This window comes from Purpureocillium takamizusanense, chromosome 7 (genome assembly GCF_022605165.1).
Source record: "Purpureocillium takamizusanense chromosome 7, complete sequence".
Classification (NCBI taxonomy): Eukaryota; Fungi; Ascomycota; class Sordariomycetes; order Hypocreales; family Ophiocordycipitaceae; genus Purpureocillium; species Purpureocillium takamizusanense.
Window position 1 is genome coordinate 361481 of NC_063074.1, and position 17665 is coordinate 379145.

At 58.7% G+C, this 17665-nt stretch overlaps 4 protein-coding genes and 1 non-coding gene across 6 annotated transcripts; 4 read left to right on the plus strand and 1 right to left on the minus strand.

Moving 5' to 3' along the window:
- The first annotated feature begins 466 nt into the window (after positions 1 to 466).
- On the plus strand, positions 467 to 6266 carry JDV02_007414 (uncharacterized protein). Its single transcript, XM_047988904.1, has 5 exons — positions 467 to 893; positions 945 to 1799; positions 1851 to 5318; positions 5368 to 5789; positions 5849 to 6266. Exons 1-5 carry the CDS (start codon positions 704 to 706, stop codon positions 5903 to 5905), a joined length of 4992 nt encoding a protein of 1663 aa, XP_047844903.1. The 5' UTR covers positions 467 to 703; the 3' UTR covers positions 5906 to 6266.
- JDV02_007415 (uncharacterized protein) lies at positions 6207 to 8080 on the minus strand. Its single transcript, XM_047988905.1, has one exon. It carries the CDS (start codon positions 7812 to 7814, stop codon positions 6468 to 6470), a length of 1347 nt encoding a protein of 448 aa, XP_047844904.1. The 5' UTR covers positions 7815 to 8080; the 3' UTR covers positions 6207 to 6467.
- A 1780-nt stretch (positions 8081 to 9860) lies between these two features.
- JDV02_007416 lies at positions 9861 to 9932 on the plus strand. The gene has a single exon. It is a non-coding gene; the product is annotated as a tRNA-Thr (tRNA).
- Positions 9933 to 10306: 374 nt separating this feature from the next.
- MIP1 (DNA-directed DNA polymerase) lies at positions 10307 to 14140 on the plus strand. 2 transcript variants are annotated; one of them, XM_047988906.1, is made up of 3 exons: positions 10307 to 10344; positions 10397 to 10612; positions 10674 to 14140. In XM_047988906.1, exons 2-3 carry the CDS (start codon positions 10444 to 10446, stop codon positions 13934 to 13936), a joined length of 3432 nt encoding a protein of 1143 aa, XP_047844905.1. In that variant the 5' UTR covers positions 10307 to 10344; positions 10397 to 10443; the 3' UTR covers positions 13937 to 14140. The 2 variants fall into 2 exon arrangements, with proteins under 2 accessions (XP_047844905.1, XP_047844906.1); XM_047988907.1 differs by having other exon boundaries at positions 10307 to 14140.
- A 519-nt stretch (positions 14141 to 14659) lies between these two features.
- Positions 14660 to 17331, plus strand: YBP1 (YAP1-binding protein 1). The gene is made up of 2 exons (XM_047988908.1): positions 14660 to 15889; positions 15949 to 17331. Exons 1-2 carry the CDS (start codon positions 15041 to 15043, stop codon positions 16924 to 16926), a joined length of 1827 nt encoding a protein of 608 aa, XP_047844907.1. The 5' UTR covers positions 14660 to 15040; the 3' UTR covers positions 16927 to 17331.
- Positions 17332 to 17665: the final 334 nt, after the last annotated feature.

The following is a 17665-nucleotide window of genomic DNA, read 5'->3' on the forward strand; positions in this document are numbered from 1 at the left end:
TTCGACTGGGCGGGACCGTTTTCTTACGACTGCGGGTTGCCGCTGTGGGTGGTTGGCCACCTCCTACTCATTTAAGCTCCCGTCGGCTACACCGTGTGTCGCGAGAAGCTGGAGCGCGTTTCTGAGTTGTCCAAGTGCAGTAAGACAGATAGCAAATAAGGTATGCTTGGAAAGAAGGGGAAAATGAATTGCCATAACGCTGGTGCTACTCAATCAAGACGTTGCAGATTCAGCAAGGCGCAGCGTGACGAAATTCACAAACAGACAAAACAAAGGCGCGTGCCTGCTGGTGCCTACTCCGGCCGAAATGCTCAAATGATGATACAATGGGGATGCGCTACAGCTGAAAGTGCGGCGCAGCTTGAGGAGCTTCTGGAGCTCTATGACAATAGATCCGGCAGAATCCCTCACCGCCCGCAAGGATGTTTACCAGCGACCCGCTCGCTGCACCTTCCTCACACGCCCATATACAACCGCGACAGTCTAGGCAGTTCGCACTGCTTTCCTTTCAAAGTGCAGGCGATAGTTCCAGGTTCTGACGGTTCTTGAGCGACATTGTCGTCGCGTGTTCCCGTCCCAACCATTGGCGTCCGCGCAGCCCGACCCAAGCGTACAGTCCACGCGTTTGTCGACACTCAGACGGCATTGCGCTCCACGACCGTCGCAGCTTCATCACAATGCAATAGCGGCCTCAACATCGAACATGGCCGAGGTAACAATACTGGACGCCTTGCAGGCTTTCCACCGAGAGCTTATTGCTCTTGGCGGTGGCTATGGCGACGGCGTCGAGTGCCTGAACAACGAGCCTCTAGTTCAGACTTTCCTCAAGGAGCTGGAAAGACTATGGGACAGCCCGCCAAAGAGCGATCAGAGCCGCAACAAGCTCAAGTCAGGTAAGATGTGCGCCGGGACTCCTGGACTCGCGAATGCTGATTGAGCCACAGGCGAGATTTCCCTCGATGGCAGCGACTACACGGTCAACGACAAGTTCCAGCAAGACGCGCTGCTCCTCTCCGACGAAATCGACATTGATGAGCTGGACGCGGCTCGGTGTCTGCTCGACTCACAGGAGGACCCCCCTGTGCTGGGGCGGCCGCTTCTTGAGTGCGGCATCATCCGATTCCACCAGCAACGGAAGTACGTTCTTGACTCGCTGCGACTGCTCCTCGAACTGGAAGACGGCGATGACGATGCCCAAGATTCAGCCGCCGTCGATACCATCCGCATGTTTGTCGCCGCTCGGCTTTTCCAGTCTGGCGGTGGCAGTGGGTCAAAACGCTACGTGCCGAGGTGCATGGCCGCCATGGCCAAGATTCGAACCTGGCTGCAACGGATAGGGGACAAGATCGCCGCGGCGCAAACCCTGGGCCAAGGAAACGGCGACCAGATATCCGAACAGATGGAGACCATCGAGTTCTCGCGCCTGAGTTTGATTCAGCAGCACGAGCTTCTTGGTGTCGTTCTCTGTCGCTGCGTCGAGAAGCGACAGGCCGCTACGTCCGATTTCCTTGATTTCATCTCCGTTCTTAAAAGAGCCGAAAAGTACGAGACATTGCTCGTGCACCTCATGCCGGCTGTTGGCGCCTACGTCTCGCTCTTTGGGTCTACGGAAGGTGGCTACGATCTCATCAGCGTCCGAGAGCTCAACGACAAGCTCTTTCCGCCCTCCGGCGACTCTGGCTGGCGTCTCCCGCAACTACAGGCCGCATTCCGGGCCTGGTGGCTAGCCGAGTACAGCGGATTCTACGTCGATGACCCGCCCGAGGCTGCGATACCTCCCAATACCGATCTTGACGAGGGTGAGTGACTAATTGCTTTTGGAGCCGAATATTTGCTGACGGGAGGGAAAGAGGACCGCCAAAGATCCAAACAATTCCTCGAGGCCTTGAAAGACGGTGCCTTCGAATGGATCCTGGCCGTAGCAGGGGACGTGAGATCTCCCGACTGGCACGACCCGGTTCGCATGGGTATGCGAAACTGGCTGCAAAGGAGATCGACTGCTCTGCCTACCGAGGCAATCCAGTTCTCCAACTTCTTCCAAAACTGCCTCATGTCACACCTTGAGGTTTTGGTAGACGCATTCATCTCTAACCTGCCAGACGTCCTACGAAAATTGCGGGTGGAGGAAGACGAACAACGGTCGTTGAGTCAGACCCACGAGCAGGATCTAGACTTGGAAAGGTTTTTGCTCATCATCGCCTATGCCTATGAGGGACGCCCGGATGCCGCTACGACGTTCTGGTCTGACCCAGACAGTAACCTTGCCGGCTTCATGCACTGGGCGTCTCGAAGAGCCTCAACCCCGCTGGTGACGGCCTTCTGCGAGATGTTGCAGGCCATCGCTGAGAATGAGGAAAGCGCCACGGCCGCCCATGAGTTCCTTCTCGACGAAGGCATTCACTCATCCGGAAAAATAAGGCGAACGCAGTCTTTGACCTGGGCCCAGATTTTCAAAGAACTTGACTTCTATTCGGATAGAATCCGGCAGAAGCCCGCTCCGGCGCAAACTGTCAAATACCGCGGTACGAAGGCCCCAAGCGAGCTGGTGGAAACCGAGCCTGAGTCTGCGATGATGCTGGAATGCTACATGCGCCTTATCACCAAACTGTCAACCGAAAGCGAGACGGTGAGGACTTTCCTCCTGCTGAACCCAGGGTATAATCTCGTCGACATGCTCTATGAGCTAGCCAGCAGCCCGATACCGTCCCGGCTCCGAGGCTGTGTGTTCATGGCGCTCAGGGCCCTAGTGAATCGCAAAACGACTCAGGAGAGCCAAACAATGTGGAACTGCCTGGAGACGTGGATCACCGGCGGCTATGCTAATCCCACAGCGGGGCCGATCCGGCAGGCTCAGCCGACACCTCTCGTCTCAACGGAGAGGATTCTCGATGAGATGAGCAACGGCTTCGAAGACCCCGTGTCGTTCATCCACCTGTTGGTTGCGTTGGTGTCGCCGGCACGGGATAGCAGCCCCTTGAACGACTCTCTGCCCTTTCCCGAGAGTCTGGGGTCTAGCTCGCGTTATCCAGGCATTGAAGTTTACGTTGACTTCGTCATGGGACTCGTCTTCGCGACCAAGTCTCAGGATCTCGAGGACAAGCACCAGATTCGGGTCCTAAGGTTGAGCTGCCTCGAGTTCATGCTCACCTGCTTGTCGACTTTCAACGAAGATCTCATCGTGATGGCGAACGAGACCAACATCCAGATCGACTCCGTTATTGCGACCACCGATCTCGCCACCTACGTTTGCAAGCATCCGTTTGCTAGAGTCATGGAGTGGATGTTCAACGACAAGGTCATGACGTCCTTGTTCAACACCATTCATCAGGAGCCGGCAGATGTCGGCAACGCAGCTCCCGACTCACCCCTCATCCTGGGCATCCTGCGCGCCGTCGAGGTCATCACTAAGGTGCTGGACCTTGAAGCAACCTATCTCGACTTGGTGAGGCCGCTCATCAAACTTCAATCTGGTCAGCGACGTCAGCCTGTTGCCAATGCTGCCTATGCCTCCTTTCAAGATGGTCTCGTTACGAGGCTGAATCTTGTAGTCGACCTGGGTAATTATTGTGGTATTGGCCACCCCGACCTCACTTTAGCTTGCCTAAAGTTGCTGGAGAAGATGGCATCGTCATCCAAGATAACCGCAACATGGTCCGGGTCGAGCAAAGGGTCGCACCGGAATAAGGCCATCGTGGCCTTGGAAGCCAACGGAGAGCATGAGGCCATCTCGAGGTCTTTTGGATCAGAGCTTATGGCTCCGTTGGAAGCACAACGCGAAGCAGAATCGCCGAACTACATCATCAAAATCTACATTCTCGACTTTTTGCTGCAGTGCCTTCACACGACGCCAAAAGAGCCAACTATTGCTCACCTCTTGTTGGGGTTCACGTGCGGCGTGGACTCTCTGTCAATCGACAACAGAGGCTCTTTTATGACTCGCACTTCCCTGTTCCACTCTTTGGTGAGACTTCTCTTTGAGGTCCCATCTGCCGACACTCAAGGCATGAGGCACTGGCTCATCGCCCTCAAATCGAGGGTTATGCGGATTCTGCACATTTTGTGGAGTTCGCCTCTCTCATCACAACTCGTCATCAACGAGCTCCGAGACAACGAGTTTCTCTTCCACCTGCTCATTCGCGAGTCCGTGATTCAGCCCGACGTCCCCTGGGAGGGCCAGAACGTTGCCACCATCCATTTCCCAATGACGGACGGAGCACCGACGCTGATCGACTTCTTGACGCTTCGAAGCTTGACCCTCGAGTATATTGCCATGGAGCTTTGCATGATCTCCCAGGGGCGCATGCCCAGCGTCAAGAGGCGAATATATGATGCACTGAACGGACAAGTAATTGGCGATGGCAATCAGCCAATACAAACTCCAACCGTCTTCGACTTGTACGACTTTCTCCTTCCAGATGGCCTCTGGGACGCTCCAGCTCCGCAGCTTGCGTTCTACAATGATCTAGATGTCTCCGTATGTGTGGAGACAGACGCCGATCTGAATGAGGTGTACAATGTGGACCGCGTCAAGGAAATACTACTTCTCAAGCGAAGCGAGAAGCAGGGGCGAGGCACATTGATCGCTGCGCAGGATCTTGTCTTGATAGAAAGAGAGGAAATTCTGATTCAAGATTACCTCCTGTCGTCCAACAGACAGAAGCAAGTCGGCACGCAATGCCTTCAAGTGCTGAAGTCTTGGACCAAGCTACTGCTTATCATGGTCGAGTGCAACGACTTCAAGGGGACCGCGCAGACCTCCTTCTTCCTTCAAGCCCTGCAGGCCATTCTCCCCAGCCTAGAAACGTTCGCGTCTGATCGTCCGGCAGAAGCTCTCGAACTAGCCAAGCTCGCACGGGTGCTTCTGTTCAAGCTGGATGTGGCCAACACCGACGACTCGGATAACCCGTCGATTGGCAATTTGGTCAGCGATAAGCTCTACCAACTGTTCCAGATCTGTCTTCAAGCGATTGGTAAATGGGCTGGGTCACCAGGGCTGAGATCCGTGTACTACGAGATTTGCTATCGCTACCTAACGGGAGTCTCAGAACAAGGGCCACTCAGCTCGACCCGGCCCAAGACGACCAAGACGATACAAGTCTACGGCGAGAGACTCATCAATGTCATCTGCGACGATGCGTATTGCGGTGAGCCCACCTGTCAGGCTGCGGCGTTCATCTTTTTAAATGCCCTGGTCAACGTCGGCAGGCACGAGGGTGACAACCATGTTATCGAGACACTGAACCGGCTCAACTTCATTGGGATCTTGGTCGACTCGTTGCGGAACATCATGCAGGAATGGCACGAAACCTTTTCATCGGGTATGTCCTGGCCTCGGTCGAGGTTGCTACCGTTGCTGACTCGCTTTAGGATACACGGACCAGCAAAACTTTCAAAATGCCCGTCTCGCGCTTCTGCTGCAGATGGCGCAGTCGCGAGCAGGCGCCAAGTACATACTCTATGCCAACTTGTTCCGGACGATTGAGAATTCGGGCCTCTTCGCCGCGGACCCCGAGCTACAAAGCAACGCGAGCAACTCTCATGCCCTGGAGCAGCATTACGACTTGCTGGCCAAGATCAGTCGGGTTATCGGCGCCGCGCTTCTCAGCCGAGGAAGCCACAACGCGGTCCAGGGCCGCAAGTTCCTGACGGACCATCGAATGCTCGTGACGCACACACTGAAGCGTAGCGCCGGCATTGGCAGCGCCGGCGTTGCCGAATCTCTGGACGAGAGGATTGGCGACCTGGCGGATGCCCTGATGGTCATCATTGCTGCGACGGGTTTCCTGGAGGTGGGTTGAATCTGTCTTCACGTCGCCCTTACTTTGCCAGTACTGACCATGCGATGTAGTTTGAGAACGAAGCTACCGCGAGCTCGACTAAGCCGGATCTCAGCTTGTTCCATTGAGAGGCGTGCTTTGCCTATAACAGGCCGTGGGAAAAGGAGAGCCATTGGCTTCGGTGATATGAGTAGTCGCGGGAAGAAGGCAAGTACATAGATTCGGATCTATTTGTACGCTTGGGTTTCGGCTGGGGCGTTGGGAGAACATTGCCAACACAAAAACATCATCATTGGCATGGGCGCGTGTATGCCTGCGCGCTTGCGTTGCGGTTTGGACTGGAAGGAGGAAGAAGGGAAGCGGCCTCGCTTGGGGTTGGTGGGCCCATGGGATAAATACCTGCATTTCGGCACATCGCGGACCACCACTCGTGGTATAGACTCTTTTCTGGCCTTGGAATAAGACCTTCAAGTGTTTGTTACAAGCGGTCCGCAGAGTTTGTAAACGCCGCATCTATATGCGTCCCATGCCATGCATGAATCAAGAGGAAGAGAACGCCCGCCGCTATGATGCACCCGTCCAGTCCACCCACTCTACAGTTTCAACACTCAGCTTCCCCCTCCCGTTCCCCTTCTCGTCACCTCGAAGCACCTCCACATTCAAGCGCGTAGTCTTCTTCCGCTGCGTGAATCAGGTCATCTCACCGACCTTGCGCTTGCCCTGCTTCGTCTTCGTCATGAGCTTCAGCTCCAGCGGCCAGAAGCCCTTCGTCTTGGAGCTGTACGTGGGCCGGGGCTTCATGTCAATTTTCGCCCGGCACATGGGACACTTGCCGCGCGTGGTGTCCACGTGGAGCGAGGAGTGCAGGCATTGCTGGCAAAACAAGTGGCCTTTTTGACGACACGAGTTAGCGGGCCGGCGGTCCGCGGTGAGAAGGGGAGGGGAATGCTGACCGCAATGCGTGACAGTTAGGGTGGTGACATCGTCCATGCAAATGACGCACTGAAAGGCCGACAGCTTGATGCGGTTGTCCAATTCTGGCTTCTTCAAGTCCTCGGGCACCTCGTTGGCCTCGGTCAGGTCGATCGTCGCGAGATCGTCGCCGTCGGGGGGTGGATTTTCGTTCTCTCCAAAGAGATCGTCGTCGTCGGACGGTACTGGCAAAACCAGATGGTCCACATCCGCAGAGTTGTCGGCAGCCGCACCGGTGACTCGACGGCGCTTCGAAGCACGAGCGTGGTCGGGGCCCTCGTTGAGGATGCCCCGAAGGTTGGCCGACGTGGGCATGTCGGCGAAGGAGCTCTGGGTGCTCTGGGACGTGAGCAACTCGTCGCCGGGGTCGTTGGTGAAGAGGGTGTTTTGAGACTCGCACACGCTTGACGTGGTGAGTTGGGTCGTGGATCGTGAAGGGGCGGCGGGCACGGCACGGCCGCAGGCGGAAGTGCGGCGGGGAGGGGCGGCGGAGCTGGGGTATGTGGCGGCGGCCTGGTGAGGCTGGCCGGGAGCCTGGCGCGCGTGGGGATCTTCGCCAGTCGGTGGATTCACGAAGGAAGGGTAGCCCGAGGGCGAGGAGAATTCGGCGTCGGCAAGGGCGCTGAGATATTGGCCGTCTTCGGTGGTGTCGCCGCCGTAGATGGGCGGCATCGCCGGAGAGGCGTCGTCCAGGTTATCACTGCCCCACGTGTAGGCGAGGGTGCGATTCACAGGTGTCTCGGGGGTTCTCTGACGCCGATTCTGGTTCAAAAGCGTGGTGACCGAGGGCGGCCAAGCAACGCCTACGCCGCCCGTGCCTCGTTGCGCGCGTGCAGAAGAGGAGGAGAAGGAGGAGGACGAGGGGGCGGTGGCGGCAGAAGCGCCGCGAAGCGAGGACGGGTTTCGGGAGGACGAAGACGACGCTTGTTGGCGTAACTGTGGGACAAAAGACCGCCAACTACTTCGTCGCTGGGGAGAATTTGCAGGAGCAGCATTCGATCGCTGTGCGTCGGTCGGCAACTGTGCGGCAGATCGGGTGGAGCGAGAGCCCAAGGGTGATGCCATCGTGGCGGCGGATCACTGCTGTGAACCCGGCTGGCGCCTGTTGACCGGGAGCAGCAGGCGCTCCGACAAAGGGGACAAAACAAAAAAACGAGGTTCTATGCACGAGAATCGGCGCGCTGGCGGCGGCGTGAGGAGGCTGCGGAGGATGGCGAGTGGTGGTGCATTTGGTCGGAGGAGCCGCCGGGGCGGATGTGCAGTATGTTGTTGGAGAGGGAGAAGGCGAGACGGGCGGGCGGTGTTGGATGTTCAACTATAATGACCCAGGCTGCTTCGTTCACGCACGCAAGAGCTGGCGGATGGTATGGCATGTTGATGGACGGACCAGAAGGAGTGAGTGGGTGGGGCAAAAAGGGCGGCGGCGGTGGCGACAATGGATGGATGGATGGATGGATGGACGGAATTTGCAGGCCTTTGATGGCTTGGTTGTGGGCACTATTCCCGGCCGTTCAGCGCCTCGCTGGCGGCCCCCCTTGTTCCGGAAAGGCACCCGTGGACCCAACCTCAGAAGGTTGCAGTGGAAGCATCTGGGCATGCCCGCCCGGAGATTTCAGCCGGATAAGCTTGCACCACCTGCAACGTCGGGCCAACCTGCCTGCCAAGCTGGCCGTCCGCGCCTGAGGTGGTGGCGACGAAGCGTCATTGCCTGCCTGCCTGCCTGCCTACATGCTGCGTACGGCGTGAACGGCTGCCAGGCACGTGTCATTTCCATGCAAACGAGGAGTTCCTGGCAGTGCGTCTTCTCCCAGGCAGCATTGTGCACGATCATGTCACTCAATCTTTTCACCTCACCCAATTCATGGCTTGTGCAACCGTCCCTCGCAACACAAACGCACTGATCTGATGCGGCTGAGCGGCAAGTGACTTGTCGTCTGCAGCGCGGGCACTTGTGTCAGCATGGTTTTGTGCCAGCAATGCTTCAAAATACGTACATACCTCGTAAGGCCGACTCGGTACCTGCACTGCTAATGTATTTCGACGTGAGATAAAAGCAAAGGTGCCTGTGCTCCCCCAAGGTCGTACCTCGCACATTGTCTCAAGGCGTGTTCTGGGACATGTTGTGGCATCATCCGCCGGTAGACTTCTCATGAGTTCAAGGCTGGAGCTCGAACGTCTTGTCCTGCCTTTTGGCATATCGTGGCATGGCCAACCAAGGTGGTGAAGCCAGGGATCATTCACATGTACAGTCTTCTATTAGAGGTGAAGCCGATGTTCGCACGAGGACAGAAAATCACGGCACAGTGAAGACCTCCAGGCTGCCAGGACCCCTGGGCCACGAGTTGACAGCCCGGAGTGCTGTATCCGGCAGGCGCCTGTTAGTGGACTGGAGCCCGGCAGCAGTCGAGCCTCCGCGCAGTGGAGGATCCCTCGGTCATCTCCAGGGATCATTGGGGAACCATCGATGCATTAGTACTACCCCGTAGATAGGTTTGTCGGCCCCAAGGTGCGCAGCGCAGCCGCATTGCATCATTCAGTTCATATTGCGGTATATTTCCGTGATCAATCTCTGGGAACGTTTCACTCTAGACCACTTACTTTGTCCATTGCCACAAATTTACTCGCTCTTCATCTTGTCCATCAACTCATCGATGGAACGGATTTTCTTCTACATCTCAACCTTCTCCTTGTTGGAAGTCTTCACGAATGAGTCGAGCCCGTCCAGGAAATCGTTGAACTTCTTGTCCATTTGCTCATGCCCGTGGCTGATCTTTTCCATCTGTTTAGATGCGCTTGGGTAGCTGTTGCGTTGTCGGGCCCCTGCAACGAGATCGTCCCCGTGACTGATAGGTACCAGTTTCTTTTGAGGCGGAACAGATAGCAGAGAAAAAAGCGGATGAGGCGGCGGCACGGCAGGACGGCCGCGAATTGCAGCATGGAGATTCTGGATTTCCTTCTGATGCTCACGCATCCCAGGAAGAAGTGACTGGAGATTGGCATCGTGGGACTCTTTCATGTTGTCAATTGTCATTGTGGAGTCAAGCTACACTATCTTTATAAGTCTATTCTTAAGTCGCATTACGCTAGCCTGAGCCTTAGCTCAGTGGTGTCGCTACCTTTGCACAGTGGTAGTGCGCTTCACTTGTAATGAAGAGGTCCGTAGTTCGATCCTGCGAGGTAGCTGTTTTTTTTTTTGCTCTCGTCTGAAACGCCTTACTAGGTAAATCAGATAGCCCCCAGTTTAGTCATGTGTAGCACTTTTTCCCCCCGAGTCCTACTACTCGTACACGGTGCATAATTATTCACTTGTATAATTTTGGGTAAGAACTAGTTAGTTAGTGATGTGACTGATTCAAGCTGGTGCCGCGACTAGCGGAGCTGGAGCAAAAGCAAAGCGGCGACAGAGCTAACCCATCGTGTTCAGCGCCACACGCCCTAACGTTAGTAGGTACCTAGCACAAGAGCAGTAGGTAAGCCGGGCCCCACTCTCATCTGTACATGTACCCTCCCTGGCTGTCTGCCCTGCATGACACCCCCAGACGGGAGTCAAAAGAATCCCAGTCCTGCAGTTCAAGGCTGGGCTGAGCTGAGAATCGTGCGTCGCGTCGCCCTTTGCTCCTCGTCCCATCGCTCATCAACTCCAACAGCCACCGTCGTACCATCGCCTCGCAGTAGGTATGCCGCATCCGCGCATATGAATGCGCTCGCACCCGCTGCTGGCCCGGTCCACCGCGCCGCCACCGCCAGCTTCGTCCGCATCGCCCGACATCATGCCTACCGGCGCCAGGCGTGGCGCGCCCATGTGCGCTGGCTGGCCGACGTCGCCAACGAGGCGAACCTGAAGCGGCGAGGCACGCTCGCCCGTGAGTATCGAGTCGGACTCAACCGAGGCACGCGCGCACCATGGCTAACCCTCCCCGACAGTCCCGTCGCAGTCGCGCTTCAATGAGATCGGCGTGCAGCAACTGAGCTCGCATGTCTTCAATCAAGTATTCCCCGACGGATGCAAGCCTCCGCCCGAGGAGCTTGTCCGGCTCTCCCGCGACCATCTGCGCCGTCATGACCTGCTTGGCAAAAACACCGACGACTCCGCGCCCATCGCCTTCGACCTGCCCCAGCTACACGGGCGCACCCTCGACGAGCACTTCTTCAAGCTCGGGACTGACTGCGCTGAGCCCTACCTGAGCCATGCGAAGCAGTTCGTCCGCTCCAGCGTTCCCCCAAAGCCCCGCAAGTGGGTGCGGCGGAGCGGCTGGACCAAGTACTATCCCGATGGCCGAACCGAGCAAGTCGATGCGCCCAACGAAGAGATGCTCTGCTTTGACACAGAGGCCCTATGGAAGGAGAGCCCCTTCTCCGTCATGGCGTGCGCGGCGAGTCCCACTGCTTGGTACGCCTGGCTGTCGCCCTGGCTTCTGGGCGAGACGAAGAATGACCGGCAACTCATTCCGCTCGGCAACCCGACCCAGGCGCGCATCATCGTCGGGCACAATGTCGGCTACGACCGCGCCAGAGTCAGGGAGGAGTACGACATCAAGCAGTCCCGGAACGCATTCATCGACACCATGTCCCTTCACGTCGCTGTCAACGGCATGTGCTCACAACAGCGCCCGACGTGGATGAAACACAAAAAGAACCGCGAGCTGAGAGAGAGGGTAGCCACGCAGACCCCTGACAACGAGCTTGCGGAGCTACTCAGCAACCGGAGTATGCAGGAGGAAGAAGAGCTGTGGGTGGAAAGGAGCTCCGTCAACTCGTTGCGAGACGTGGCCAAGTTTCACCTCAACGTCGCCATCGACAAGGCCATGCGTGACGATTTTGGCGAGCTGGACCGCCAAGGCGTGGTGGCCAAACTCGACATGCTCCTCGACTACTGCGCGGCCGACGTGTCCATCACGCATCGCGTATACCAGATCGTCTTCCCCAATTTTCTCGACGTGTGCCCTCACCCCGTCAGCTTCGCCGCCTTGCGACATCTCGCCTCCGTGATCCTGCCCGTCAACAAGACCTGGGACGCTTACATAGCCAACGCCGAGGCCACCTACCACAAACTCTCGGATGCCGTCCAGGAGAGGCTCGTCGGTCTCGCCGACAAGGCCCTCGAGCTCAAGGATGACCCGGAAAAGTGGCAACACGACCCCTGGATGATGCAGCTCGACTGGTCTGGTCAAGAAATCCGCATGGTCAAGGGCAAGCGCAAAAACGATCCTCCCAGACCGGCCGCGCGACAGAAGAAGCCGGGCATGCCGCAGTGGTACAAGGACCTTTTCGCGAAAAACGACGCCCCCATCAGCATCACGGTGCGAACGCGCATCGCCCCTCTGCTCTTGAAGATGTCCTGGGATGGCCACCCGCTCTTCTGGTCGGACAAATACGGCTGGGTTTTCAGGGTGCCCAAGGGTGAATGCGACAAGTACACAGGGAAGCAGATGCTTCATTGCGTCTTCGACGACACGGAGGCGGCCCTACGAGACGACAGACTGCACGCCTACTTCAAGCTCCCTCACAAGGACGGGCCGACCGCTCGTTGCGTCAATCCGATGGCCAAGGGTTATCTGAGCTACTTTGAAAATGGCACTCTCTCGTCCGAGTACTCGTACGCCAAGGAAGCGCTCGAGATGAATGCATCGTGTTCGTACTGGATGAGCGCGCGAGATCGCATCATGTCGCAAGTGGTCGTCTACGAAGACGAGTTGGGCCAAGCTGCCGGCAAGAAGCGAAGGGGCAGACGGTCGCCCGAGGACACTCACGGCTTCATCTTGCCCCAGGTCATCCCCATGGGCACCATCACGAGACGAGCCGTGGAGAACACATGGCTCACCGCGAGCAACGCCAAGAAGAACAGGGTGGGATCCGAGCTCAAGGCCATGGTCAAGGCCCCGCGGGGCTACTGCTTCGTCGGCGCGGACGTCGACTCCCAGGAGCTGTGGATTGCCAGTTTGGTTGGCGATGCGACGTTCAAGATCCACGGGGGCAACGCGGTGGGGTTCATGACGCTCGAGGGAAACAAGGCCGCAGGCACGGATCTCCACTCGCGGACGGCGTCGATCCTGGGCATATCGCGAAACGACGCAAAGGTCTTCAACTACGGCCGCATCTACGGGGCCGGGTTGAAGTTTGCGGCGACGCTGCTCCGACAGTTCAACCCCGGCCTGTCGGAGAGGGAGACGATGGAGGTGGCGTCGAAGCTGTACGCCAACACCAAGGGCACCAAGACGAACAGAAAGACAATCTACAAGCGACCGTTCTGGCGCGGGGGCACCGAGTCGTTTGTCTTCAACAAGCTCGAGGAGTTCGCCGAGCAGGAACGGCCCAGGACGCCAGTGCTGGGCGCCGGCATCACGGAGGCGCTGATGGGTCGGTTCATCGGCAAGGGCGGCTATCTGACGTCGCGAATCAACTGGGCCATTCAGTCGTCGGGGGTCGACTATCTGCACCTCCTGATCGTATCAATGGACTTTCTCATCCGCCGCTACAACATCGATGCGCGCCTGGCCATTACGGTGCATGACGAAATCCGCTACCTGGTGAAGGAGGAAGACAGATACCGGGCCGCGCTGGCTCTGCAGGTGGCCAACGTGTGGACGCGGGCCATGTTTGCGCAGCAAGCGGGCATCAATGACCTGCCGCAGTCGTGCGCGTACTTTTCGGCCGTGGACATTGATCACGTCCTGCGCAAGGAAGTGGACATGGAGTGCATCACGCCCAGCCACCCGACGCCCATCCCGCCCGGCGAGAGCCTCGACATCAATGCGCTGCTCGACAAGGGCGAGGAGGCGCTCCTGGACCCAGGCGTCGTCCCGGAGCCGAGGCACGCGCCGAACTTAGACGGCATCGAGTACCAGCAGCGCGTGCCCGTGATGCAGGCGATCGAGGGCGAGTCGGGAACCAGCCTGCCGTTCATCCGAGCGCAGGTCGCGAGCGACGACGCCGAAATTCGCGACATCATCAAGGAGATCAAAAAGGCGGAAGAGGCGGCCGCGCCCAAGGACAAGCCCATGAGCAAACGGTCGCTGCGCAACGTGCTGCCGTACCAGGCGCACCCACAGCTGGTGCCCATGGAGGAGCCCCTGTCGGTGGCCGAGGCGCTAGGCGCGCGGCATCGAAGCGGACAGGGCGGCAAGGGCGGGTGGTCCTCGTGGACGAAGAGTTCGGCAAAGGGCTCGCGGCCGACGTGGAGGATCTGACGACTACGACGATGTATGGATAGGCGACGCCTCAATGTTGGCGGCATGCCGTTGCTTGTGCCGCGCATGTTGACGATGTACAAAGTACGTGGGGCCACTCACGAGGGGCTGGGAGCTGTAGGCACCCTCTCCTGCAAGGGGGGCATCTAATAGTCGCGGCGTATGATAGCGCAGGATACTGTACAAAATTAATTGTTCAATGCGAATAATGCTCCTTTATTATGCACTACATGATGCCCACGCCCACTCATCAGGGTCGCGGAGTCGCGTTGGGGCATTGACTCGTGCGTGTCACGGACATGGGAGGACCAACAGACAGCGAGCAGCCCGCTGCTGAAGGATGACAGCCATCACCGAAATAACATGCACTTTAAACAGGGCAAGGCAGGGCAGCCAACGACGACGCCTCCCAACGACGCGGCAGCGGCACTGTGCTAACGTACTAATAAGGTAGTGGAGGCACGAAGCGCTACTGTACCACGACTACCACAGTACGTGCCCACTAGGTGGGTGACAGTGCGGGGCACGGACGACCGGGGGCCACCAGCTGTACCTGTAGACTCGGCGTTTGTGGCATCATGCAGGCGCCGTTGGCGGGGTCGAGCGATGCTTGAGAGCCGCCTGGGGCGGGGAAGGCACCTCACGCTTGGGAGCTTATTTGCATTTGCGTGCCGAGTCGCCATTGTGGCACGACACGACCCGCCCCAGTCCATCCACTGATCTCCAAAAGCAAGGTCTTCTTTAACTAGGTAACTAACAGCCCAGCTACGTCAGACGAGGGCCGGCCGCATACGTCGTGCCTTATCGCTCGCTGCCGGACTACGTACCTGCTCCCCCCCTCCAAGCTCTCTGCTCCCTAGCGACGCTTGGCCACCAGACCAAGCTCGCCCGCCTTCTTCAGTCCCCCAGCTTTCCAGCTTCCACACCATTCGACTCGCTGGAACCCGCACAGGCGTCTGCGAACCGTCTTCTCGACATACACGCCGACGAGCTCAAGCTCGGCCATCGCTCGCTGCACATCCCGTCCACCCCCCCGTCCCCGTCGCCCCCCAGGCGCTGCCCCTCGTGTACCACTCTGAGGGGGGACCGACCCCGTCAAACAGCATGGCCGCCACCACCTCCTCCACCGCCGCCGCCGCCACCTCCGACGAGGTCGTTCGGCGGCTCAGGGAGTCCAAGCCGCCCGCCACGGACCGCTTCACCTACCTGACCATCATCGACAAGTCCCTGTCCCCGGAGGTGCTGCCGGCCCTCCAGGAGATCCTGGAGGATGTCGAGCTGACGGGCGACATTGGATGGGACCTGGTTGAGATGCTCATTGACGTGCCCGGCAGCGAGCCCTGCCTCGAGAGCATCGCCCGCCTCGGCAACCCCCGCGAGGTCATCCTCAAGGTGCTGCAGGTCATGGACATCACCACGGGCAAGGGTGAGAACGGCGCCGAGGGCAACAAGGCCTTTGTCACCCTCTGCGGCATGCTCGGCATCCTGCACAAGCGCCTGCAGGTCAAGGCGCCCTCGCGCTTCCTGCACACGACGCTCGACACGGTCCACAGGTCCTACGACCCGACCAGCGCCGAAGCGACGGCCGCCGTCATCGCCCTCGTCCGCTCCCTGTCGGGCCAGAAGCGCCCGCCGCTGCCCACGCGCCAGTCGAGCACCATGCTCGACAACCCCTTCCAGGAGAGCGACCCGGCCAAGAGCGCCCCCGACCCCGAGGCCGACAAGACGGACCAGCTCAACGCAAACGAGCCCGAGGTCATGGAGCTGCTGCTGCAGTCCTTCATCACCAATATCATCGAGGCCTACGTCAACACCAACAGCCTCGAGTGGGCGTCGAGGCTGTTCGAGTACACGTACCCGGACAGAATAGTGCCGGGAAAGAAGACGATGACGCAAGCCTTCAACGAAGTGGAGGAGCTCCAAGCGCGGGACGCGCTGGTTGGGCAGCTCGTGGTCAGTTGATCAAGATTCTTATACCACGTCGTGTTTCCGGTAGCTGACGATTCCTATAGGCCGTTGCAGGCGACATTGGTCTGTCCAACGTGCCCCTCTCCAAACTGAAGGCGTCTCTCGAGGACATTTGCACAGACCCCCTGGCTCTGGACTTTGACCCCGCGAGACCGGACGAGATCATGATGTCCACGGGCGGGCTAGTATGCTTGGTGGCCTACAAGATATTCGCCTCGGACGTTTTCGACGCGAACCAGCCGCTGCCCGACATGCACATGTTCCCTGACCACCACCAGATGCTGAAGCTCTTCCTGGGAGAGAGCGAGGATCCGCAGGCGCAGGTAGCCAGCAACCCCGGCACAGTAGAGTCGCTCCTGGTCATGGCCATATGGCTGGACGGGTCCCGGCGTCTCACGGCGGCGGCAGAGGGTACTGAGGCCAACTTCATGGCGTACCATCACCTCCTGACCCTCATCTCCGTTTTGCACCCCAACGTGCGGGTGCGCAACGCAGCGACGGTCGTGTCTGGCGCGGTCCTGCATGCCGATCCGGACGAGGAGGACAGGCTCGCCATTCTGGAGGATCTACTGGAGAACTGCATGTTTTCGTCGCTGCAGGCTTGCGCAGTGACGTGGCTCAAGGAAGAAATCATCACCGCCAAGAAGACGGGATCAAGGAACCGCTTCAGCAGCGCCGAGTGCCTCGACTCGCTGCAGTACACGCTGTTCCCCAGCCTGACATATCTCAAGGAGGCGGACACGGACACGCTGCTGGAGTTTTGGACGCAGAGCGCGCCGCTGCTGCTGCAGGTTGCCAACTTTGCGCTCTTCTTGTACGGCGGCAGCGAGTACAAGGACCTGGCGCCTGCCGGGATGGCGGCGGCGATTGAGCACAGGTACGTTGAGCCGCTGCTCCACGCGGCCAAGGCACTCTTAGCGGAGGTGGAGAAGACGGGTATCGAGGCGCAGGACGCGGAGCCCGAGACCCTGATGCAGTTGGGGATTTTGGCGGACACGCTCGGCCGAGTACCGTTGCAGTGAGAAGACGCGCCCCGGTGGCGGAGGGAGGGGGCAAAGGAGGAGGGGCTACCGGGCCCCGGCAGGCTCGGGACCAGCGCCCACGCGGGCCCTGCGGATGATGAACGGCTGGGTCACCACCACCCGCGCAAAGGCCCTCACCTAGGTGCCTTGGCTTTTAGCGCAGGTGTGCGGTAGTCTAGGAAGCCGGAGTGCGGGACGCGGGACATGTACAACTGATCAAAGCGACCTGGTGGCGACAGGAACTGGCGGATGCATGGACTGATGGATGGCTGGCTGGGTTGGTCGTTGGAGGATTTTGGTCGCTCACTGCTGGCGGGTTGCGCCTCGGCGTCTGTCTTTGCTAGGGTAAACAGCCTACCGTAGGTAGAGTAAGTATATAGTGAATTGCTGCGCCTGTTCGAGCCGACAAGTCCGCGACGGATGCGATGCCATGGCAGACGGCTTGTCTGTATGCGGGAGGAGGAGATGAGCTGAGCAGCATGGAGGCACAGGATGGCTCTATGGGGGCTGGCCCGTTGTGCTTACGATAGCCATGACATCCCACAACGCGCCCGCTCGTCACACCTAGGCACGGGCAGAGGCGACAACCAGACCAGATCCAACTGCCGGGATTGACGGGGCCTAGTACCTTAGGCACATGCAAGGGCATAGCGCCTTTTGGGAACGCAACGCAGTGACGCACACCACTCTACTCGCGCGAGGTGCCTTAATTACTAACGCACTTTCTAGGTAGCTACCT